At 39.7% G+C, this 26409-nt stretch overlaps 1 protein-coding gene across 2 annotated transcripts; it reads left to right on the top strand.

Annotated features, from left to right (window-relative positions):
• Nucleotides 1–85: 85 nt before the first annotated feature.
• Nucleotides 86–26409, top strand: pms1 (PMS1 homolog 1, mismatch repair system component). 2 transcript variants are annotated; one of them, XM_017470423.3, is made up of 13 exons: nt 86–341; nt 1309–1451; nt 1758–1940; nt 2084–2186; nt 2269–2432; nt 5462–5578; nt 12394–12516; nt 13964–14116; nt 14225–14976; nt 21081–21548; nt 21726–21856; nt 24875–25035; nt 26008–26409. In XM_017470423.3, the coding sequence occupies exons 2-13, from the start codon at nt 1320–1322 to the stop codon at nt 26203–26205; spliced, it is 2685 nt and encodes an 894-aa protein (XP_017325912.1). In that variant the 5' UTR covers nt 86–341; nt 1309–1319; the 3' UTR covers nt 26206–26409. The 2 variants fall into 2 exon arrangements, with proteins under 2 accessions (XP_017325912.1, XP_017325913.1); XM_017470424.3 differs by having other exon boundaries at nt 232–328.

Genomic DNA, 26409 nt, shown 5'->3' on the forward strand with positions numbered 1-26409 from the left:
TCAACAAATGGGGCGGGGAGTTTCTCAGAAGTGTACAAAATACGCTACGGAAAATAACACACCACATTTCGCGAGAATACGAATCATAAACAGCTCTCTATTTTTGTTTTTTAAATTGAATCCCTTAGCGTTTAAACACCACTTCGCCTTTACGTCTGCGCTGTGATTGGTCTATCAACGGACTAAAGATGATTGAGCACCGACGCAGCCAATCAGAACAAAGTATTGTCGTTACGTCGAAATAAAAAGGCGCTTAATTGTGATCACTTCCGTATTGGCGGCATGGAAACGTTATGGCGTATAAAAAAAAATAATCAAGGGGATTTTTGTGAGTAATTTACGTGAGTAATTTAAAAATTCTAAGTATTAAAATAAACATATCGATTGCAAGAATAAGTGTATTTGCATGCTCACAGCGTTGTTTACCTCCCGTCACTGTACTGTTTAATATGTCACCATACTGTATACTGTATAGGTGCACTGTGCAGCTTCAGTCACTGACTGACTGTGTTGCTATGGACAATATGTCAGTCCATAGCAAAAAGAAAAAAAAGCCCACAACTGAGCAGATGTGCTACATCTGTTGGATCAGCCTGGCTGGGGTTTTAAATCAGTGTCACTGGAGTTAAAACATCTCCACAAATTCCATGTGTCCAAAAACTGACACTAACACAGACTGGAGGATGAAAAACAGACACTGTGCATGGAAAGAAAGATGAGCTTTAGTCTCAGACTCCTAGGTTCTCAACCTTGGGGTCACCAGAGATGCAGATGGGGATCTATGACCATGCATGTAAACTTAATTTATGGAATATTTACTAATAATGATGATAATAATAATAATAATAATAATAATAATAATAATAATAAAAGAGCTGTAGTTGTCTTCCTCAGTCAGTGCTGATGTCCTGTAGTTACAGTGTTACTGTATAATAAATAAATGGAAAGGAAATATGAGACGTTCTGTGATGTTTGCACAATTTGAATCCTTGAGCTGACGTTGTACTGTAGACCTTGCGTTTCTTCCCTGCTCATTAATTTCAGAAAATGCGTGATTAACCCTGTCGTGCGTAGTGTCCACACTTACAGTTGATTTCAAACTGGTTTTCAGAAACCTCTAAAATTGGCATGCAAATTTAAGTTGCGAAAAAAAAAAAAAAAAAAATTAAAGAATCTGGATGTTTAAAAAAAAAAAAAAAAAAAAAAGAATAGTCATTTCTGCATGAAAAAGTGTTAAAGAGCGGCAGATTTAAATCCAAAGTTTTGGATCATGGATCCGCCGGATCATTTTTGTCTCGTTCTCTACAGCTGAGTAAGGCATGAAGGCGCTTCCACCAGACACCGTGCGACTGCTGTCCAGCTCGCAGGTCATCACGTCTGTCGTTAACGTCGTCAAGGAGCTGATCGAGAACTCGCTTGATGCTGGAGCCTCAAGCCTAGAAATCAAATTGGTAAATTCATGAATACATGTAAAAACCCTTTAAAGCAAAAACCAAATGACGGTGTTGTAGATAGTTATAATCACTGATAATATTTGTATCTGTAGCACTGTGTTTGTGTTTCTTTTTGTCGTCTTTTTGTTGCCTTCCCTCACTAAGTCATAATTCTAGAAACTTTCTCAGTATTCTGAGATACTAAGTGATAATTTTAGAAAGCCTTTAATTATTTAATCATCTCTTCAAGTAGTGGAAACAGGCTTCCATTAGAAAAAGAACTTCTGCAGGTCAGTCGGTAAAAAGCTCGTGTTTTAATTCTAGGAGAATTATGGTTTGGATCGTATCGAGGTGCGAGACAACGGCTCTGGAATCAAGGCTGCTGACGCTCCCGTGATGGCGGTGAAACATTACACGTCTAAAATCTCCCGCCATGAAGATCTGGAGCATCTCGAGACGTACGGCTTTAGAGGAGAAGCTCTCGGATCCATATGCGCCGTTTCTGAGGTAGAAGAAAGAAAAACGACAGGCATTACATCTTGGAATGAAGATCTTAATTAATCCAGACAGATCTGAATTGGACTAGCTGAAGCAAACAATTGATATCTGTATATAAGTGTGTTTAAAATGTTTATTGTCGTCACTTCCAGGTCGTTATCACCACCAAAACTGCCGACGATGATGTCAGCACTCAGTACACACTCGACTTCAAGGGGTGTGTGGTCTCGCAGAGGCCCTCGCACCTCGGCCAAGGCGAGTGTGTTTCAATCATGCTAAAACGTATTAAAGAAATAGCACACAGAACCACCATAAATATTCGAATATCTTCCCACAGGAACCACTGTGTGTGTGCTGAAACTGTTCAAGAACCTCCCAGTCAGGAGACAGTATTATTCCACCAGCAAGAAGTGCAAAGACGAGCTGAAGAAGGTGCAAGATCTGCTCATGACTTATGCCATCATCAAGCCTGAGCTGAGGATCGTGTTCACACACAATAAGGTTCGGACAGGTTTCACACATCCTCAGGATGGCAGTTTAGATAAAGCTTGACGTTTTTACATGATTGGCGTCCCGGTGAAATGCACTGATCTGGAATGCTGGAACAGACTGTGAGATAACGTGCATTCTCCATGATTACACGACGAAGATCCTCTAACGATGGACCCGTGATTAAAAGAAAAGAGATTAAGTCGTCAATCAGGGTGCTGTAGAAAACGGTCACGTGCAGACACGTGCTTTATACTAAGTGAGCTTGCGGTATTAACGAAAAGAACTTTTTCTGTCCGTTTGAAATTCTACATCTAACTTGAACATTTCATGCATTCCTTCATAAATGATCATCATTTTTTAAAAAAATTTCTTTACACAGTGCAGCAGGGTTGTTTTTGTGTTTTGCCACTTGGTGGCGTCATACGTCTACAAAAAAGTCTCTGTTGGTCTCGCCAAACCACTGCGCAGCAGCATGTAGGGTTACTTACCTGTTTGGTTATACGTAATAAATTATTTTGCATTAATAAATATAATATCAGTGACCTCCACTAATATTTTGTTAAAAAAAAAAATCACAAAAAATTCTCTGCTCTCATGGATATCAAATAATTGCAAACACAACATAGGTTTATCAAAAAATATCTTTGTTAAATATATTTGTGCAACAATTATTAGCACCCCTATGAATTCATATTAGATAGAAATATACTTGAAGTATATTCCCTTTGATATTTTATATTTGTTTTAGTACACCTGGGTGACTAGGAACAGGACATTGTTCAACCATGACTTCCTGTTTCACAGGGGTATAAATATGAGGTAACACACAGGCCAAATTCCCTTAGTCATTCATAACAATTGGTAAGACCAAGGATTTTCCAAATTCAAATTCTTTTGAACAAAAGATCAAAAAAACAATAAAGACACATTTTTCACAGCCTTCTTTGCTCATATTTACCAAGGGTGCCAATATTAGTGGAGGGCACTGTGTATATATACAAGGCATCATTTTATCCTTCTGGAAGTTTATTTTGGAAGAAATTTTTGGAAATATAGATTTCTTTTCCAAAGTATTTTAAATGACATGCCTACCCAGAAATAGCCAGAATTGTGACGGCGTATCTCTGTTGTTTTTATCATTTCACCATCCCTACTTTATAATCAATAATCCGAGCTCATTAGTCAAACATAACATCCTGCCAAGACTTAAAGCTTAAATCCTGACGGCACACTCGCACCGAGGGAACTGCTTTCCTGGAAAGCTGAAGTTGATGTCTGCTCCCTGGTCATGTTCATTTTGGCTCTCCTTTATGACGAATTCGCCTGGGAGAAAAGACTCGTAGCTAAATATGGCCAAATGTTGAAATATGGACATTTTAAAAAACGTTAAGGTTTTTATTTTTTATTATTCACCATATCTGTAGTTTGTGTATGTGTGTGTGTGTATGTGATTACCACAATTTCAATTCCTGCACTTAAAATCTAAACTCACTTATGTTGCGCTTTTAAAACGTGTATCTATATAAGTTTACTATATAAAATTGAAATCTTATTTACGTGTCACGTGCCGTTCTACGTATTGATTTCGTGAGCGGATTAGCAAAGCGAGCTGACTTTATTAGCTGTGTACGCTCACGAGGCACAGACGATCTCTGCTGCTTCCTTCCGAGCTTTTATTTTTCTTCATAACGTCGCTACGCATATTTAACGAGAGGTCATTTATGCGAGAGGACACGGATTTACGTCGTACCTCATCTGCGTCGAATCAAAAAGGAAAATGTCGCTTGTTGCTGAAAGTGTACGAGTGCAAATTCCTAAAAATTTATACCGTACCGGGAATGATGAATTACGCAGAATTCTAGATTTCATTTCATTTAAAACGCATTTGATTTCTTCTCATGATTTCTTCACATTTGACGTTAATCACCTGCCCCGAAACAACTGCCCCTAGATTTTTATTATAGCAGAATTTTTGGTGATTTTCTCACTACAGGAATTTTTTTTATATTATTTATTTATTTATTTTAGGTGTAATGAAATATACACTACAGACGCAGTAAATAGAGGTTAAGTTGAAAAGGAAAAAAAAAAGAGTCTCGATTGAGTTTTTTTTAACTTTAACCTGGAAGTTGTCCAAATTTGGCAGTGTGACCGCGAGATTAGCCGCTAAGCCGACTCAAATAAGGCTATGGCTGAAGGCCTAAGGCTGTCATCTAAGCCTAATGTACCGAACAGAGTGGTGTGAGGTTTACAGGCTCGATTTTAAGTGCAATAGCAGATTGCGTGTGAGCCGTGTAACATGTGGCCGTGTTGCAGATAGAAAGCGCTATACGAGGATCTTCGTCTGAGGATTTTATCCATATAGGTCACTTTAATCAACTCGATTTTGTAGATTATGTAACGAGGAACGCAGGCACTTCATGCGACGGCGCCGTACCTCCGGTGGTGTCTCATATCACAAACTTCGCACTTCATCGAGTGTTGGGTTTCGCGAGTTCTCTCGAAGCTGTTTACTAGAGCGATCCTTTTACACTTATCAAACCGTGTATTTCATAGCAGGGATGCGTGCTATGGACCGAATGCGCCGCAGAAATCAACACTGGATATATTTACTGGCTAGTGGAAGTGTCAGTGACAGGCAAACGCACGGGTGTGAAAATGTGTCCATTTTGTAATGTAACTGCACTCCTCTTTACAGAAGGTGTACTGAGTGATATTAAAGCCAGTTCGCTGCTTTGTCTGAGCACTTTCCAGTGTTCGCCATCTCCATATTGAATGATTAGGTAAATCCTGCAGGCACAAAAGAAGAATTAGGCAAAGTTGGTAAAGAATGCAAGTGCAATAAGGCCCAAGCTGGGTTCACCAACACAGCACTTTTTTTTTGTTGTTGTTCCTTTTCAGACGGGACAGAGCTCACCGTTCATTTCAGAAGGTTAATTGTTTAAATTAGAGCGTATGTATCAGCACTCAATCCTACAGGTGGTCTTATTTTAGGACAGGAGAAAATAGCCTGACCCATTTTTACCGTGTTGTTTCAGGCTGTGGTGTGGCAGAAGTCCAAGGTATCGGATCACGGCGCGGCTCTCATGGCCGTGCTCGGATCCTCCACCGCCGGGAACCTGTTACTCGTCCGACATCGCCACGAGCAAGAAGAGGTCAGTGACGCTCTGGGAAACGGTGGGAAAAGTGATCATACCCAGCCAGAGTTCTGAGTTCCACAGCTCAGCTTGTTATTTTGATCAACATAAAATGATAGAGATACGAGAAACATGGTTACACCCATACCTGTGGTGGTGGGTGAGGGGTGGGTGGGGGGGATTTAAAGACAATAAGACTTTAACCACCTTTATCCTGCTGTTTCAGAAGATCACACACTTTCAAACACCCCTACAACAGGCTATACTGTGACATATTTAATTACATATTCAGTCAGCAGACCATCAATGTCTAGGTAAAGCTTATTTTCCTGAATTATTCATTAGTTCCGTTCTATCTCAAATTATGTATGGGTGCTGTAAAGCAACAAATCCAAACGGTTGCTTTGAATAAGCTCGATCGAACCAGTCCTATGGCGCGTGAGGTCCGACGTTTCTTCAGTTCGCCACCTGTATTCACTTCCTGTTTACTGTTTGACATGCAAAAACGGAAGGGCTTCACTTGATCCGGTCGCACACGCCGCATAGAGACGTTACAAAGTAAAAAAAATAAAGCTTGACAGGAAGTTTGGCCAAAACACGTGGTTTTAAGGACAAATTACTTATTCCCCTGGTTCCTTTTTTAATGTATATTAAATAACCCAGATCAGTATGTTTTGACCACACCCCCATTTTAGTCTTTTTAAAAAAAAAGTGTTCTCTTTCTTTTTTTTATTTTTTATAATGGGTATACAAACTTTTGCCCTGGACTTCAATCTCATAATTTTCGTAAGGTGTTACCCGGTTAATTTTACTGTGTTATATTTTCCCTTTACAATCAGCATGGGAGGGGGGGGGGGAAAGCTGACTTCTCCAAACCAGGAAAAAAAAGCGGATTTTGAAACAGTCGTCAGCTTCCGAACCTCGTTCTCCCCGTGGCCACGTTTCTAAAAAGCTCCAAATGAATAAACAGTGGAGCCTTGACATGTCACGGTGTGCTGGATTTGACTTAAAACATCGCTCGACTCCTGCTGGGCTGCAGAGCTCAGGGACTCACATAACACTTTCACTGCGAAGGGCTCTCCTCCTCTCCCAGGAGCGCTGTTTCTCTTCGCCTTGCCTGTGCTCAGTGCTGATATTTCTTTCTTTTTGTATGACTCAGCATTCTGCCCAGGTAGCCCCTCGAATGAAAAGCCCCCTGCGTTTAGCCTCTTTGTGGCTAAACTTTGGTCAAGTCACAGAGTTCAGCCTGAAAACTGTTTGGCCAGTCAACTGAGAAATATAGACATTCAGTAGAAAATCGCTAATGACAGCAATGTAAAGACAGAATGACAGTAGAATTTATTCGAAACTTTCGGGAGCATAAGCATTTACCTCAGATTTGTTGGTAAATTACTAATGAAAGACTTTGCATAAAAAGTGTAAAACTACACTTGAAAATACACTGTAATTACATTTAGCATCGATCTACTTACCACTTCCATACAGAAACATGTGAACATTTTCATTACATAACTCGGTCAGTGTGTGGTCTTGGACATTTCATATTGGTTTTCCTGAATTTCAATGCTAAACAAATCTGAAGTGTCGCACCATACTTGTTTTATATTGCATCGGAGCATAATAGCAAGTTCAAATTTTTGAGAAGATTTCATATAAATCGATATTGTTGGCCCTTCAACATTGTTAGCTAGCTCCATGACCACATAATGTGCACATTTTGTTTCTTTAGCAGTTGTTGCTATGTAAGTAATTGCTGTACAATTTCTAAAGTCATACTGAGTCTTTTATTAATAATTTACCAACAATTCTGAGGTAAATGTTGATGTTTCTGACAGCCTAGCCCTGTTTCTACAGTCATTCTGTCTTTACATTGTTCTTATACAGCATCTAGCTAGCTATCTAAATTAGCCTCTAAATTACTAGCTAGCTAGCTAAATTAGCTAGCTGCCATGCTCGGAGTTCATATTTCACTACACCAGATGATTGCAAATGAACAACGAAATATTAAAAAAAAAATTCTAAATGGAAGTTGGATTAGCTATTAAAGCTAAGTGTAATTACAGTGTAATATTAGTCATGCTGAGTCTTTTATTAATAATTTACCAACATTTCTGAGGTAAATGTTGTTCCTGTGACAGCCTAGCCTTGTTTCTACAGTCATTCTGTCTTTACATTGTTCTTATACAGCATCTAGCTAGCTATCTAAATTAGCCTCTAAATTACTAGCTAGCTAGCTAGCTAGCTGCCATGCTCGGAGTTCATATTTCACTACACCAGATGATTGCAAATGAACAACGAAATATTACTTTTTTTCTAAATGGAAGTTGCATTAGCTATTAAAGCTAAGTGTAATTACAGTGTAATTTTAGTCCTGCTGAGTCTTTTATTAACAATTTACCAACATTTCTGAGGTAAATGTTGATGTTTCTGACAGCCTAGCCTCATTTCTACAGTCATTCTGTCTTTACATTGTTCTTACAATCTAACTAGCTAGCTACAGTAACCTCCATCGTTAGCTAGCTGCCATGCTCGTAGTTCAAATTTCTCTACACCAGATGTATTTCACTACACCAGATGATTGCACATGAACAAAATATTAACGTTTTTCAAAATGGAAGTTGGATTAGCTATTAAAGCTAAGTGTAATTACAGTGTAATTTTAGTCATACGCAGTCTTTTATTAGTAATTTACCAGCAAATCTGGGGTAAATGTTGATGTTCCCATCAGCCCAGTCTTGTTTCTAATGTCATCGTCTTTACGTTGGTTCTATAAAAAGATTCAACATCTGTATGAAAGCTAGCTAAAATCATTAACCTAAGTCATTAGCTAGCTGCCATTTTCAGTGTCCATGTTAACGTCTACGTTTGTGTAGAACGCGTAGTTTCTCAAATCTTTTGTCGGTTAGCAGTTGATGTTACGTGTAATTATTGTATAATTTTAGAGGTATTAAGTCTTGTATTACTAATTGCCCAACAAATCCTGAGGTAAATTTTGATCTTCCGGACAGTTTGGTCTAATTTGTACTGTCATATTGCCTTTACATTGTCATTATAAAAGACTTAACAGCTATAGGCAGCTATCTAGCTAAATCGTTAACTTGCGTTATTAGCTATCTTATGCTGAATGTCTGTATTTCCCAGCTGACTAGCCACGGTGTTCTCACAATTTTAGCCACTTGAACAGTAAGTATATTTTGGGTGTCCACCTTTTTTATGTTGACAATCACAAATTCAAAATGCAGTGATTTTATAGCAGCAGTATGGGCCACTAGAACATGTGAAGAGTGCGTGTCAGAGGATCACAGCGTGGCCAGGCTGGCGCAGAGCCGCTCTCCCACCGTGCTGGCACCAATTACGCTTTCCCTGGGCAGCGCACGCAAAGAATGGGCATTCGGTCACATGCTCAGCTGTGGAGCATTCACATGGCTTGTTATGCCAACGAACAACCAGCGTTCGGATCCCACCACCTGTTTACGACAACTTTTTGTTCTCCTGTCTCTTAAACACGCACATACTTGTGAAGATTTAACGTTTTTCTCTGTGGTACTTGAGCTCCCAGAGAGAGTTTGTTTCTGCTCAGTCGTGGCAGGTGTAATCTCTTAAATGCCATTCTGCTCGCTGTTAATCCCACCTGACAGATGTGGAGCGTGGTTCCTAACCCTTTTTTTTTTTTTTTTTTTTAAATATTGTTTTTGTTTTGAAGGCCCTCCTTCAGATCAGTTCCTTACATAAGCCCTTGACCTTTTCTGCCTCTGTTTCCTGTTGCGAGAGCTGCCCTGGTTGTTTTCCCTCTGCTCCAAGAAGGGCAGATCTTGAATTCTGGAGTGCGATCTAGTGGTCATTTGAATCTGGAACAAAGTGACGTCAATCTGCGCAGTTGAACCGAATGCATCTCCTCGCTCTGTTGGACAGGAAGCTATTGTGAGTGGACACATGGTGCCCTACTTTATCACTGTCATAACCAGGAAAATCTCCAAAGTAACAACTTTTTTGGACCTATCTGGACCTAGTCATCATGATATGAAGTATTCAATCGATATTTACAGGAGAAGTGAACAATAAATAAATAATTAGAGGCATCCCATGTTCTGCCTAGTTCTTAACTGAACTGAGAAGTGGTAACTTTCAACTTTCTTTCATTCATCATCGGTTAGTGCTCCATCCTGGTTAGGGTCGCGTTGGAGCTAAAGCCAATCTCAGTAATACTGGGTGCAAGTGGGAGAATTCACCTCTATTGGGATGCTATTTCATTGCAGAGCACCATGCGCACACACACATTCGCATGCTCATTAACTTGTAGAGCAAAATAGTTACATAATTAAAGGAAACCCCCAACCTGAAATACATTAAATACATTATATAGAAATATTGTGATGTGTTTAGCTCTGGTGCTAATTTGTCGGTTGCAATTTTGTTATTCCTGTGAGAAGGTACAGGTTGACGTCACAGGGGACGTTTCAGTCCATACAGGATTTCGCAGAGTTTTTTTTTTTGTGATCGTTGTGGCCAAAGACGCTTTCTTATTTGCTGTTTTTTTTTTTTTCTTTAAAAATTTGCGATGCAACTTGTAGAGTTGAATCGGCAAAATCGCAATCACACAAAACTATTTGCGTGGTCTTATGCAGCGATGTTTGTTGGCAAATGAGACCTTTTAACTGTACTCGCGTTCGACGCACGCGAATCGAAGAGCGCTCCGGCCGGACGCACGTCGTGATGGCGTCACGTGACGTGTCTCGGCCCGGACCCCTGGAACATCTGCAGTAATTTTGAATAATTGCAAGCTCCTCCGAATATTGCGGAGTTTGCTTGACGTCTGCGATCGCTAAATCCTGACGGGATTAACATTTTGTTATTGCTAGTGCAGTTACAGTGGCATTGTATTTCATGGAAGAAACGTTATTTAATAGGCATTTTAATAAGGATGCACTCCGGTCACGATTCAGATCAATTCATGATACTGGCGTCACGATTCAGATCAATTCATGATACTGGCGTCACGATTCTATCCACTTCTCAGGATTCTCATCAAAATTTGAATGAGGAAAATTTCTGACTGAAAAGACTAATTTTTTTTTTTCCTTCCTGAATAGTAAACAACACGAAACATAAATAGAACTAAATAAACTAAACGTCATCGCGCATCATGCTCTCAGGGTCTCTCTAATAACCTGTATATCCAGAATACAGTGAGAATTCCCTCAAGTCACATGGTCTCTGACAGTAACAGGTGTCTAACAGGTCAGGTGGATGGACCTTGTGCTGATGCCTTGCTTTAGCGCTTTAATTGCTGCACCATATGTCCGGTTCCCTGTACACGAAAGCACCAAGAATGTCCTCCGCGTGGCCCCTTGCTAAACATGCATGCAGGACATATCATGCTTCTATAACCCTGGACATGTCTTCGTTTGACACGTGTTATTTATAAGACGTTCTTGGAATCGGCGTCCGTGTTACGTGGAGAAAAACTAATTTATTGTTTGTTTTTCTTAATGCCTTCTTCTTTAGCGTGTCTGTTTCAGCAATCAGTCATTATCCAAGAGAGAAGTGCACTCATCAGGCTGGACACCGTGCCAAGAATGTAAGCGAATCCTTCCTAACCCTCTCGAGCCCCATCCACCTCATGAATGTGACACGTGCAGAGCGCAGCGGAGCGTTAGGGCGCTTCATACAGGTCATACAACGGTGAAGGATGCCATTCATAGCAGCTACTTGGCTTCGATCGGGGTGTCGTTTATACTGGAGGGGAAATGCTTTCCTTGCTGTCGGAACAGATATAGGAAAGTTACAAATTCAGTAGTTCACACAATGAATTTAAATGAAAACGAACGCCATTAGGCATCTTACACTCTCATAACACGTTTATATATAAATTTATCATAATCCTATTTCTTTATTTTGAATCAGTGGGAAGGTATTATCCTGAGACCCACAGATTTCGGGTTTTTCCTTGTTATTTTGACCTGTTGTTTGGCTGATTCGCTAAACTGCTCGGGTCATGTCGAAAACTATTTCGAATGAGCCAGGTCATTTTTTTTCTTTTTTTTCTCCCCCACCTCCATCCACTGTCATTGTGCTGCTTTCCCAAATGACATTAATTGAATTTCATGGCAGAGGACTTTTTTTTTGTTGGCAGCGTGATCCACATCCTGTTATCCTGGAATAATAGTTTCCATTCAGTCTGTGAAGCTCCAGGGACGGAGCTCACCTTTGCTGCAGTAATTGACAAAATCCTGTAACAGCAACGAGTACTTAACAAGCGCTTATTGTGGAAGTCACAATACCAGCAATTATAGTTTGTATAAAATGGCAATAAATAAATAAAATAAGCATCTTGCTCGGCAACAGCTGCGTTTGTTTCTTCTCAATACTTTTGCTGGCATATAGTGCGTTTCTGCCAAATTTTTTTTCCCCGCAGATTGTAGGAGCTTGGCAAGAGTGCCTAGTTACGAGATGACAAATGTGTTCTGACTGGGCTGGGAAATCCTAATTAGGCAGTCAGATGGGGGTCAGAGACTCAGCAGTGTGAATTTATGTGGAAAAAAAATACATTTCACATACACCTTGTGCACTGACATTTTTTACAAGGATCATACAGGTCAAGATGGGATATACGGGGGGTTTTGATTGGGTAACTTGAATTTAATACTGGAAATTTGCCAAGAAATTGTGTCTATCAGGACAAAAAAAATGGGCAACCAGGACGGTACAGGACTCCCCTTTGCCTCCAAACCACCTTTGTAAAATAGCAGTGCTCACCGAGTCTTACATCGGCTTTAAATAACTAAACCCACGCCTGAGCCCTGATTCGATCAATCTTCTCATGTTTTAAATAGATTAGCATCGAGGGATACTTTCCTAAGCCGAACTCCGATCTCAACGTGACGAGTTCCAGTACCTCAGACAAGACTTTTATTTACGTGAACAATCGGCCTGTCAATCACAGAGATATTCTGAAGGTATGTTCATCCTATGTAATAGCATGTAATGGTTTGGTGAAAAGAATTTGCACTTGCATGTAATGAAATATTTGGTGTCCGACGTTTGCTTCTTTACTTGTACATTGGTACATTGGTTATTGAATGGCTAACAAGTAATGGAAGTCTACCTCGCCGAAATCTTTTCTTTAAGTACTATTTAAATACGCTCTTACTTATAAATACTATTTTATACCCTCACTGGCGACTCAAATAGGAACACCAGTGTGCGTGCTCGTTCATGCCATTCGTTATCCAGTCAGCCAATCATGTGGCAGCAGCACAATGCATGAAAGTTTACATCGAACATCAGAATGGGGGGAAAATGAGATGTCTGTGACTTGGCCTGTGGAATGGTTGTTGGTGCCAGATGTGCTGATTTTGAGTATTTGAGAAGCTGGTGATCTCTCTAGAGTTTACGCAGAATGGTGCGAAAAACAAAAAACATCTACCGAGCAGCAGTTCTGCAGGCAGAAATGCCTTGTTGATGAGTTGATGAGATCAGAGTAGAATGGCAAGCCCGGGTGAAGCTGACCGGAAGGCTACAGTAACTCAAATCAGCATCTCAAAATGCACAACGCAGCAAACTTTGAGGCAGATGGGCTACAACAGCAAGAAGACTACGTCGGGTTCTTCTCCTGTCAAGCAAGAACTGGAATCTGAGGCTACACTGAAACTGGACATTTGAAGGTTGGAAAAAGACTGTGCAGAAAGATTGGCTGATTGGATAATTGCATGAAGTAGCAGTAAAAGTGTCTGGTTAGTTTATTCTCATTACTACATGAAAAAGCAGGGAAAATCCCATTTATTTACATTTAAGTTACTGTGAAAGTTGCTGATGTAATCCAATATTTCGGTGGCGGCGATGGGGGGGGGGGATGTATTTCCGTTGTCCGAGATGGCCTCCCCAATGATCGTAATGTTCCAATGATCAGGAACATGGTGAAGTTTTGCTGATTGTTTATATACTGTATAACAGGATGTCCCACTGTGTCCTAAACCGCATTTCCTGAAGATCTGAATCGGTTTTAAGGCAAACCAACCCATGTATGTATGTATGTGTATATGTCTGTTTGTGGTTACACTATATAGTTCACGTATATCTTGTGCGCTGACATTTTTACAAATATTGTACAGGTCAAGATGGGTGAGATTGGGGAGAGTGTGTGTGTGTGTGTGTGTGTGGGGGGGGGGGGGGGGGGGGGGGGTGGCTGTTCTATAAATTTACCAACAAATTGTGTCTCAGGACAAAAATGGTCTAAAAACTCGATCTTCTCATGTTCAAATAGGAATACTTTCCAATCTCAATGTGACAAGTTCCAGTACCTCAGACGTGATGTTTATTTATGTAAATAATAAATAATCCTAAGAGAAATGGGATCCGGACCAATTTTTATATATTGCAAGCTTTCTAACGTGCTTTTAACAGCTCGTGAAGCAGTACTATGCAAATTCAGCTCATTCGAATAACGAGTCGGCCAGCCGCCGCTTCCCTATCCTGATGCTGAACGTCATCGTCCCTGCCTCGAGTGTGGATGTTAATCTGACGCCTGACAAATTGCAAGTGATGCTACAGAACAAGGTATTTCGTTCAACTTCATTGCACCAGTTTTTCTTTTGAATGAAATTCCACACACAAGTCTGATGTTATTGGTCACACTGTCGTCCCCCCCCCAAACCCCCTCCTCAGGATGCTGTGCTTTTAGCAGTAGAATCATTACTGATCTCGTTGTATGGTTCTTATTCTGTCGGGAATGACGACCAATCGACGGCAGAACAGTCTCATCGTGTGGTGGAAATTAGGAAGGAACCCAGTGAAGTGCCTGAAAAAGGTGCACCACAGCCTAGCGTGGTTGCTCCACCTGTGGTGCCAGACAATTCCACCACAAACACCAAAGAAAAGGACAGCGAGGCGTCCTTGCCAGGTACTGCTAACACAAGCTCGTCTTCCTCATCGGAGGACTGGATAATCAACACGAGCTTGAGCGATTCGTCGTTTGCTGAGAACGTCGTGTTGAATTCTACAGTTGACGCAGATGACAAACATGAGAGCGGTCTTGTGCAAGTGGACACAGAGATCTCGGCAGAGAGTTGGGCCACGGGTAAGGCTTTCACAGATCCCACCACTGGAGAATGCCTCGAACCTGTGAAGCTCCATCAACCTGATGCTCAAAAAGATGGTGACCTTGCACCGGAAACCAAAACTAAAAGTAGCAGCCCATGCACAAGACCCACAAATGTCATTGTGGAGAAAATGGCCAAATTAACGGCCTACGACCTGATCAGCAGCCGCTCCGTGCGTCAGCCGCTTTCCGCCTTCGCGCTGTTTGAGCAGGACACCAGATCATCTGTCCTGCTGGAGAAGCCACGAGCCAGTCTGCAGGATGTCACTGCTGCTGTAAAAGAGAGATGGGAAAGCCTCGGGGAGGAAGAAAGAAAGAAGTAAGTTTCCAGATTTCACTCCCAAAGCTGCATTTTCCAGTTGTTGTGATTCACTCTCTTGGTTTAGGGAGGGGAAAAAAGGGAGGGAGACTGAATAGACTTGCCACTTGCAAGGATAAAATATGGTGTGGAAAGTCTGCTTGATTTGTTCAGGTTGCTGTCCAAAGCAAGAGGGATTGATATGATCTTGCGTTCGTGTTTTCCAGACAACTGCATCTGATTACTTGGTTCGCCGGTCAATAATGTTTTCCGCTGTAAAAGAGGTATTCAGGATTCCAGAGAATGCCATGGTTTATTTTTAACACCAACAGAGTCTCACACGAGACGGTGTCTGTGTAATCGTGGTTTATTCCATTTAAGTGAAAATGAATCTGATTATTGAATAAGCTGATTATTTGATGCAAAATAAATAAATAAATAAATAGATAGATAGATAAAAAATAAAAACCATGAACACACGAACTCCAGGGTGTATTCCAACCTTGCACCCAGTGTTCCCCAGATAGACTCTGGATCCACGACATCCCTTACCAGGACAAAGTGGTTACTGGCAACGAATGAAGGAATAGACTGTATGTTGTAGAGCAGTTTCATGAACTCTTTAGTCAGAGCCCTTTGTAAATGAAGCGCGTTAAAGCTAAAGTCTTTTATCATATCACTTTTCAGAGATGGAACTAGTTTTTATAAGACTTTGTAGTAATGTAGTTGCAGGGAGTCTGGGTCTGATGGCACCTGGATTCCATCGGGAATATGAAGTATGCCTAAACTCCATATTTCCGATATCAGACACTGACTGACTTTTTTTTTTTTTTTTTTTTTTTTCATAATCCATCTAGGGTAAATTGCTTAAGCTCCCTAAGATTGGATGGGCCCATTGGAACCATTGGCAATTTTGAAGTCTTAACAGATTCAGACAACAATCAGTTGGCAGTATGCTTCGAGTTCTTGTCCTCCTCCCCATTCTCAAATCTCTGGACTGGAACAGGCTTTCTTCTAGGATTGCCCTTTATTTACCTCTCATTTTGCCCCCAACCCTTCCAAGTTTCCCAGTCTCTGCTGATGAGAAGCATCCAATAACACTGTGCTTCATGGGATGTTGTTCTCAGGGTGATGAACAGTGTAAATTCTACCAGAAGTCTACAGAGTTCCATTTTAGTCTTATCAGATCAGAGATAAGACAAACTTGCCTTTCATACCAGAGCTAATTTAGGGGTTTTATAGCAACAGGGCGAATACTTATGCAATCACAATTTTTGTTGTTGTGGTTTTTTTCCCCCCTCATCTTGATTAAACTTTATTTATTTTTATTAAACTTTAGTAGTCTGGGATATTTTGTGTCATGACATAAAATCCCAATTAAGTCTATTTCAGTTCCAGTTCAGTTCACATTTATGGCCAGAGCGAAGAGTTCCATTATAGTGAGCAGTATTTGTCTTTCGTTTAAAAGTAGTTTCATTACAGTGAGATAACTAACAGAAATCGTGTCAGGCAGCACATTAGACTCATTACTGAATTACAGCATCCTTTTACAGACCAGTAAATCGGTGCATAAACACCTGCATTTTTTGATCTTCATAGCTCTCAAACTGAAAAGGAACGGCCTTGTGAAACAGAATCATTATTCCTCTCAGGAAATAGCGAACAATGATTTTTTTTGTTGTTTTTTTATCCAAATCATTGCGTGCCTGCTTCGTTTAACTGGATGGATGGAAAAAGTGCATCACCATAGCCAGGGGCATTTGTGGAAGGTATGGACGGGTGTATGGAAAAAGTAATGTCTTTTCGCGTGCTATTGTGCAGTAATAAATGAGCCTGAGCTAGTGCTTGGCTCACTTTTCGGCCACTGTTAAGTGGCACACCCTTTTAGGAATCAGGTTTACATGAAATCAGGTTGCACTGGCACATCACACACGGGCCTGTTGTGCTAAGCTTTTTGAGATTTTTTTTTTTTTTTAATTTTATCGTGGATGTGCCAGTGTTCATAACTTAAAAACCCCTTCACCCTAATACATGGGCATATTCATAGCTTAGACCTTAGAGCCATGGTCAGCTGGGGCAATAATGCAGTGCCAGATGCAGCAAAGCAGCCCCAAAACTTAACCGAGCCTCCTCCATGTTTCACAGTCGGGTACATTTTCTTTGAAGGCTTCATTTTTTTTCCGTCTGTGAACATAAAGCTGATGTGACTTCCCAAAAAAGCTCAATTTTTTTCTTTCAATGGTGGAGTCCTCCTGGGTCTTCTTCCATTGAGCCCACTGTTGCTCAGGTATAAATACGACTTTACTTCTTAATTTCATCACTTTTAAGGAGCACCGTTTCAATGAGCTTTAAGGGTACCAACTAATTTGTCCACGTCTGTATGTGAGGTTGGAATTTCTTCCAAAAGAGAAAAGGTCAGCTTATATAATGAGAAGCTCAAATGATATACTTGCCTGTACCATTTTAAAGTGATACTACCTTCTGATGCAGATATTCCTAAATATTCCAGTGTAAAAGCATTTCCACAGACCGCTCCGTTTAAATAAATAAATAAATAAAATTCTTTTATAAAGAAAATCCAAATATTTAGGAAAAAGTTATGGATTGCCAGGAAAAATTCTGTCTTTGATCCTAATCCTTCTCAAGCTCTCAGCTGCCTTTGATGCTATGAATCACTCGTACCCGATCCTTCATTCATTTTCTCTGTATGCGCACGGTTCCATCGACGACAGCGATGAAAAAGACATTTTTAAAACGAGATGTTCTCAGTCGAGTATGATGCCGTAAAGAAGGCGAGAAATCCACACTGTTCACTCGATTGATTCCTCAGACCAATCTTATAGTGCACGTGGTCTGATGTTTCATCAGTTCTCCTCTCGCAACATCCCTTCCTACCTGTTTCCCGTTTACTGTTTGATGCGAAAATAAAAATAGGAAGATCAACTCACAACCATGGTTTCATCTTATCCTGTCGTATGAAGAAAAATAACAATATGTGGAGAACGCTTCTGGTGAGGATACGTAGCTGGTACAGTTAGCTTAATCTGAGAACGAAGCGAGAACAAGTCCAAGCGTGTAACTTTTCACACTGATTAGTGTGTTTTGTATTTCATTTGCGTTAGCAAACTAGTTAGCTTTCGAATCGGCTGTCCTGGAGAGGTTCATGTTTATCAGCTCCCAGCTTCATCACTGGAGTACCCCAAGGGTCAGTTCTCAATCCACGCTCGATCTCCTTATTTCCTACAGCTCATAACGGAGTTCATGGCTTCTCTTTCCATTGTTACACTGTTGATACTGCTCTTTTCATTCAGTCCAGCTCTCCGTTCTCTCAGAAGAAATCAAACTGTCTTTCTGACATTTCCGGACTAAAGACTCGGCATGTGAAATGGAATCTCAACTAGTAATCACCACTGACGCCCTCGCTGCCCATCTGATCAGACGGGAGGGGTTTTGGACGACTGACTTGTCACACCAACCCCCGAATCTTTAGATTTATTGTACAACATCAGAAAAATACAACATTCCTGAGGCCCATAAAAACTCCAGATATTTCCTGGATTGACTACAGCGACTCTCCACAACAGAGCCTTCAAAAAGCTGCTTCTTTCTTTCTTAATTCCTTAATTATTCCTTTTTCTTTCTTTCTTTCCTAATTTCTTTCCACTCTTCTTTCTTTCTTTCTTTCTTTCTTTCTTTCTTTCTTTCTTTCTTTCTTTCTTTCTGCAGTTCTTTACTTCCTTCCTTAATTATTCCTTTTTCTTTCTTTCCTAATTTCTTTCCTCTCTTCTTTCTTTCTTTTTCTTTCTTTCTTTCTTTCTGCAGTTCTTTACTTCCTTCCTTAATTATTCCTTTTTCTTTCTTACCTTATTTCTATCCTCTCCTTTCTTTTTCTTTCTTTCTTTCTTTCTTTCTGTACTTCTTTCCTTCCTTAATTATTCCTTTTTTCTTCCTTCCTTTCTTCTGTACTTCCTTCATTACTCTTTCTTTTTCATTGCTCGCTCCCTTCTTTCTTTCGTTCTTTCTTCTGTACTTCCTTCATTACTCTTTCTTTTTTTCTTCCTGCACTTCATTCCTTCCTTCCTTAATTCTTTCTTCTTTTTTTTTTGTCTTGTACTTCCTTCATTACTCTTTTTCTTTCCATCTTACCTTATTTCTTTTCTCTTTCCTCCTCTTTGCTCTCTTCTTTCTTTCTTTCTGAAACATGCAGACTTACACTACTGTTATGTAGTGTTGTGATCTGTGGTGTTTATATGGTGATTTAACCCTTACATATACATTAGGATAGTTTTTACTCCAGTGGTCGTCAATGTGATGTCCAGTCTGTTAGCAGACGCCACAGAATGGCAAAGACGAAATGTAAAGTGGGAAAGGCAGAGCCATGTGCTTTTACAGGCTTTGCTTTTCTCTCTAGCCACCAGTTGCTCGCAGGTAGCAGATGTGTGTTTTGTTTTGTTTTTTTGTTTTTTTTTAAAAAATCTCGGCAGATTCTGCAGTTTTCTACACCGTGATTTAATTCGTGTCCCAGGAGGCCACTTAGTCCCACAACAGGAAATTAAATTAAACGTCCCTTATGTGGATTGGGAGTATTTAATTAGTCGCAACTGCTGACCTGCTTCTTACAGTTATACGTTTAATATGTTAATTAAAATGTTAATAACTTAAATATGTTAATTATATACGTACGCTTAGAACAGAAGTGCTCATCTCGGACATAATACTTTCTTCTGATAAGAAAGGTTTCAAATTGGAAAATCGTTATCCTGTTATCATCCTCTGAACCTCTCGCGATCCCAACAATTATCCATCCATTTAAACTTTTAAGGCTTGCTGAATAGGAAACATTCTGTAGCTTGTATAGAGTTGTCGTCACATTCTGTTCAAATTTGCATTCAACTTCAATTTACTTAAAATATTTGGCACCATTATACATTTCAGTATTAATGTTATACGGCCACCGAAAACCAACATTATCGGTAGTGCTAATTTTAAAAGAAGAATATTAGGAGCAGGGGTTGACATCATTTTAGCAAGATTTATTTTGAATAAAATAAAGTTGTTTTTTTTGCGTAAATATTTGGGAATCTGGCATGCACATTATATACTTGAGTTTATCTTCCCCGAGGAACATTTTTTAATTTAAACCTCAAGCAAACAGTGAGTCTGTTGGAAATGAACTACTTTTATATAATTTGCTTTTTTTTATCTTAAATACAATAAATACTTTTTGAGAATTTGAGAAATGTCAATTTATGCAGACTCTCCTTTATTTATTTATTTATTTTTTTGAGTGTCGAGTGATACAAGGATAATGTTGCCAAAATGTTTATTAAACACATTTTAATAGAATTCTTTTTTTGACTGAAGTTCTCAGCATACTTAATGCGGGGATTACACCTGTGTGGGTTGCGAGAAGCTCCAGTACTGTAGGTGGCGCTCTTAAAAAAAAAATTGATGTTGTTTTCCACGATTATAGGATGAGGTTTACCGCTCCTCAACGTCATCTATTTTGGAATGAATCGGCTTGGACATGCTGTCTTTGTAACGACCATTCAGGCTTGTTTGCTTGAGTTTGCCAGCTGCCCATCATCTCCGTATGAAATACTCTGTGGCTCCATCGTTTTGGAAGTACCCATTAGATAGTAACGATACTAATTGCCTGTGGTGTTAAAACAATACTTGCCTGATTAAAAGGGCCCAGTGTGAGCTAGGAAAACATTCCCCACACCGTTACACCGCCACCACCAGCCTGCACTGTTGATACAATGCAGGTTGGATTCCTGGATTCATGATTCGTACTGTTGATGCCAAATTCTGACTCAGCCATCTGCATGTGGCCGCAGAAACAGAGATTCATCAGACCCGGCGATGTTTTTCCAATCTTCCACGAGCAGAGGAAAAAGTCTCCATGTAGGGTCCGTTTTCTCCAGAATGAGAACGCATAATATTTGTGGAAGGCAGTGGAAAAACCATCACTGCACAAAGCATGCTGGGGTTTTAACAGTGAAACATTTTCTGACATCCCTACCCTGTACAATCATTAGGCCATTATTGCACTATATTCTCATATATACAAGAGGTTAAATCATTATCTACGTCTGTTAATTGTTTGCTTCTTTCCATCTCAGGTATGAGGAAAAGGCCCAAAAGTCTTTGGAGTCCTACAGCGAGCAGAAGAAGCGCGCGTCGGCCGGCGTCACTCCTGACCATCAGCATCAGAAAGCCGATTACTTTCTGAACAGACCCCAGGGAGTGAAACGCAAAGCCCCTGAGTCCAATCAGCAGACCCTGGACAAACTCTTCACCTCTCAGCCCGAGAGCAAGAAGAAACCGACCAAGGTGTCCAAGCCTCTCGAGTTCAGCATGACTGCCCTCAGGCGTGCACTTCAGCCCGAGCATCGCTCCCGCTCGAGTGAGCAGGGCCTCCGGCTTGTAAACCGCTTGCCTTCTCACTGCGCCTGGGTCGTTTTATGCGGCAGAAAGCTCATGTTGTTAAATCCATTTAGAGTGGAGGAAGCCCTGCTGTTTAAGAGACTTCTGGAGAATAATATTCTTCCAGCAGCGAGCCTACAGCCCCCTATACAGCTAACAGATGGGTAGTGTGTCTCGGCTTTCTCACATAACGCCGTTTGGAAAGGACCGAAATGATTTTCAGCACAGTATTATACTGATATTTGTTTTTAAAAAAATGTTAAAGTATTTTACTACATTTGTGTTTCGAATCTCTTCAGAGCACTCACCTGAGTGCTTTCGCTTTTTTTTTCCCCGTGCAGTGTTCTTGGTGGTCCTGAATACATGGATGTCCTTATGAATATGGAGAAAGGCAGTCCGTCTTTAACCGGTGAAGTCGTCTTTACTGACGCCAGGCTGGTGGCCAATGGATTTCAGATCAGACTTACTCCAGGTAGTTTACTACTTTTACAGTAGTGAGTGAATGAACTGGCTCCCATAGGTGGAGTATTCGCTTTACTTGATGGGATTCTGAAGTTGACGGAGAGGCAGAACTCCATTTCTGTGAGAGAACTGTGAGTGATGCGGAAAATCCCTCACAAGGAATTTGGTTTCTCTCCCAAACTCGCCCAAAGAGATCCCAAATTGATTTCATCATTGGAAGACCCTCGACGTGCTTTGATGTTTTCTACTATAAGGTTTGTTCGCAACTCGCCATCAGACTGCCTGTCGAACATCTCGTTCCACATTTTGTCCCCCTTCGCTGTTATAATGCGCTCCACTCTTCTGGGAAGGCCTTCCCCTAGATTTTGGAGCGTGGCTGTAGGGATTTGTGTTCGTTCATCTACAAGAGCATTAGTGAAATCAGGTGAGGAGACCTGGGGTGCAGTCGGTGTTCCAGTTCAATGTTGTTCAGTGGGGTTGAGGTCATGGAGGTTCGGGCCTCTTGGTTCCAGGGAAGGGAAATTGTAATGCTACAGCATACAAAGACGTTCTGTACAACTCTGTGGTGACAGTTTGGGGAAGAACCACATATGGGTGTGATGGTCAGGTGTCCACAAACTTTAGGTCATATAGCGTAGTTCTGAAAATGACAGACTTTGATCAACTGCAATATGTTTCTCTACATAAGAAGTAAAGCTCTAGCATTTTCAAACCTCTACACGTGAAAACGGGAGAAAAAAAAATACATTTCACTCTACATTTTCATATAACCTGCACTACCGATGGAAAACCATTACGGTACAGAATGATAGGTTTACGATGGGCTGAGTTTTCACGTATCATCGAATAGTAACGGCCTATAATCATCATTATGATAAAATGGTGATGTTTGAATAAATTGCAGGCATGGAAAGTGCGCTGTTAGCATTTCCATTTCCTCCATGACTCAGGAAACCATGTGAGCTTGTTAAGAAGGAGCTCGATCCCAAAGGCAGCGTCCGTCTCATTCATCATTTACTCCTCTTTTCCTAGAAGGAGCCTGGCTGCCTGAATTCCCATTAACATCTGCAGATCTTTCTTTCTTTCTTTCTGTGTTATTTCTTTATATTTTCCCTTCTTTAATTTCTTTAGTTATTGTCTTTCTTTGGTTCATTTTTATCTTTTTTTCTTTAGTTGTTGTCTTTCTTACGCTTTTTTTTTTAACCTTTCTTTCTTTCCTTAGTTATTGTTCTGTATTTGGCACTATTTTGTCTTTCTTTCTTTTGTTATTGCCTTTCTTTGGCTAAATTTTTTTCTTTCCTTCTTTCTTTAGTTATTCTCTTTCTTAGGCTTATTATCTTTCTTTCTTTCCTTATTGTTTTGTCTTTGGCACAATTTTGTCTTTCTTTGGCTATTTTTTTTTTATCTTTCTTTCTTTTCATAGTTATGTGTGGCTTATTTTCTCTTTCTTTTCTTCCTTTTTCTTTCTGTGGCTCATTTAAAAAAAATCTTTCTTTCTTTGGCTAATTTTTTTATCTTTCTTTTCATAGTTATGTGTCTGGCTCATTTTCTCTCTTTTCTTTCTTTTTCTTTCTGTGGCTCATTTTAAAAATCTTTCTTTCTTTGGCTCAATTTTTTTCTTTCCTTCTTTCTTTAGTTATTCTCTTTCTTAGGCTTATTATTTATTTTTTTTTACCTTTCTTTCTTTCCTTACTTATTGTTTTGTCTTTGGCACAATTTTGTCCTTCTTTGGCAAATTTTTTTTTTATCTTTCTTTCTTTCTTTTCATAGTTATGTGTCTGGCTCATTTTTTTCTTTCTGTGGCTCATTTTAAAAATCTTTCTTTCTTTGGCTCATTTTTTTTTTCTTTCTTTCTATAGTTATTGTCTTTCATTGGTTCATATTTTTTTTATCATTCTTTCTTTCTTTCTTTCTTTCTTTACATAGTTATTGTCTGTCTTTGGCTCAATTTTTTCTTTCTTCCTCGCTTCCTTAATGGAAATAGTAACACGCATGTCTAAAACCATGCTTTTCAAATGAATCCTAAACCCACTATGTGTGAAGTTCTTTACTGTCTGATTGGATTTATCACAGATCTGGTCTGATGGATGCCGCTCATGCCAGAGTTCACAAATAATTAAGAAATGTGAACGGCTGGAATAACAGGATTATGCTCAGTGATTTCTGACCGTTGCTGACCATTCGACTTAGAAATGTTACAGGAAATAAGCGTTATCAGAACACTCAGATAGACGAATATGCTTCATCACTGATCAGGACATGAAATTTTTTCATTTACAAAAAGGATCTTGACACATTTTATTAAATATTCATTTTAATAGAGTGCAATTTTGGATTGTTTTTGGAACTGCAGTGAGTCACATCCTTGTATATTTTGAATATTTTGAATATCAGCCCAGTAACTGAGCCCAGAAATTCGGGATGGACACATTTTTAGGGGATATCCCTCCTCTTGTTTTTCCTTTTTGGTTCGACCTTTATTTAGCCTCAGGGCTGCAGAGTGCCATCGGTGTGTGTGTGTGTGTGTGTGTGTGTGTGTGTGTGTGTGTGTGTGTGTGTGCGCTGTCTTGGTGCTGCTATGGGTCATTGTGGTTTATGTTGGCCGGCTGCCGAAACCCTGTGCCCGGCTCAGTGGCTTAGCACCTCAGAGGAATCTGCCCTTTTCAAACCGAGTGCAGGACAACACGCCGTGCCATTTCAGCCGGAGTTTACCAAACCTGTTTCATTAACGAGCGGCTTTATTGCTGGAGATGTATTTGACTTGTATTTATTGCCAGTGCAGATATCTCCATCATGTCCTTTGCTAGAAAAAAGCAAACCTTTCTAAATCATCTGCTGAAAACCTTGTCTGTGATTCTTTCCAGTCAGCAGAGACATCATAATATGAATTTAGTGCTTAATTTGGTGCCCTGCCCATCTGACTCATTCTCCAACCAGAGTGTAAATCCAAATGTTTATTTATTATTCTTTCCTGGAGAAGGCCGTACCTGGAGTATATTAATCCTCGCTCTGTGCTTTCTCTGGCCAGGTTCCTCGTCCGTGGGGACGGGTGTTGAAGTGACGGCTATGGCCGACTGCATGCCTTTCTACGGCATAGCTGACCTGAGGGAGATCCTAACGGCCGTGAAGGACAGGAATGCCCAGACGGTTCAGCAGTGCAGACCTCTCAAAGTCACAAACTACCTAGAGGTGGGAAACGCCTTCCTCACCGAGTTCCTGTTCACTTCTGAACTCAACCTGGACCCAAAACTGACTTTTTAAACTTCTTCGTTCGTATAAAATTTCTTCACTGATTCGAAGCAATGGCTTTGTCAGTTCTTTCCTATATGAATTTGTGACTTTTCTTTCTTTCTTAAGTGTTTTTCTTTTTCCTCCGTTTTATCTTTCCTTCTAATGTTCTGTCCTTTCTTTCTTAAAATGTTTGTCTTTACTATTTTTTTTTTTACTTTCCTTTGTCCTGTTTTTCTTCCATTACTTCTTTTTTTTCTGTTCTTTCTTTCCTTCTTCCCTTCTTTTTCAAATGTATTATGTTTTTGTCCATTCACACCTCCACTCTGTTTCTTTCTAATGTCCTGTTTTTTCTTTTTATTTTCTTTCTTCATTAAAATTTTTGTCTTTACTTATTTCTTACTTTCTTTTGTCCCATCTTTCTTTCTTTCTTTTATTTTTCTTTATATTTATTCTTTGTTTTCATCCATTCATATCTCCAATCTTTCTCTTATATTACGTCCTTTCTTTCTTTTTTTATTTTTCCTTTCTTTAAATTTTTTGTCTTTATTTCATTCATTCATACTTTTTTCTGTTTTTTTTTCCCTTAACTTTTTCTTAATTTTTTTCCCCTGTCATTTTCTTTCTTTATTTCTTTCTTTTCTTATATTTATTCTTTGTTTTTATCCATTCATACCTTCACTCTCTTTCTTTCTTTTTTATTTTTCCTTTCTTTAAATTTTTTCTTTCCTTTTCTTTTTTTTTTTTAATTATTTCATTAATTCATCCTCTTTTTTTCCAGTTTTGTTCCCTTAACTTTATTTATTTTTTCTTTATTTATTTTCTCCTTCTTTCATTCTTTATTTATCTTTCTTTCTTTAAATTTCTTCTGTTCTTTACTTCGGTTTATTTTTCCTCTTCCTCGATTCACTCCTGATTTTCTCTCTCTGTTAGGGGGAAGCTGTGCGGATGACCAGACAGTTACCTCTGAACATGTCCAGAGACGACGTCACGAACATACTGTCTCGGATGACGCAAGAGTTCGGAGGGAAGCGCGAAGTCTGTCTTCACGGACGGCCATTTTTTCACCACCTCACTGATGTTCCCGAAACAGACCAGGAAGCTCTTGACATCTTGTCTAGCATGTGCTGAGTATTTCAGTAATTTTCCAATCAAATGTTAGACTCAAGTCGCAGCGGGCTGATCTCTGAATGAATTCAATATAAATGCATATGGGTTTGTTTTCTTTTCTTCAGTATCATGTTCTGTAATACTTTTTTTTTTATTGTTACTAATGATACTGTCAATGTGGTATTAAATAATTAAAATGTATGTTAATAAAAACAAATCAACTGC

This window comes from Ictalurus punctatus, chromosome 6 (assembly GCF_001660625.3).
Source record: "Ictalurus punctatus breed USDA103 chromosome 6, Coco_2.0, whole genome shotgun sequence".
Classification (NCBI taxonomy): domain Eukaryota; kingdom Metazoa; phylum Chordata; class Actinopteri; order Siluriformes; family Ictaluridae; genus Ictalurus; species Ictalurus punctatus.

Bases quoted from the DNA above. Each gene is read 5' to 3' on its own strand.
- pms1 (XM_017470423.3), top strand. From the start codon at position 1,320: ATGAAGGCGCTTCCACCAGACACCGTGCGACTGCTGTCCAGCTCGCAG. The intron at 1,452-1,757 runs GTAAATTCATGA...TTTTAATTCTAG, and splicing joins CAAGCCTAGAAATCAAATTG to GAGAATTATGGTTTGGATCG. The intron at 25,036-26,007 runs GTGGGAAACGCC...TCTCTCTGTTAG, and splicing joins AAGTCACAAACTACCTAGAG to GGGGAAGCTGTGCGGATGAC.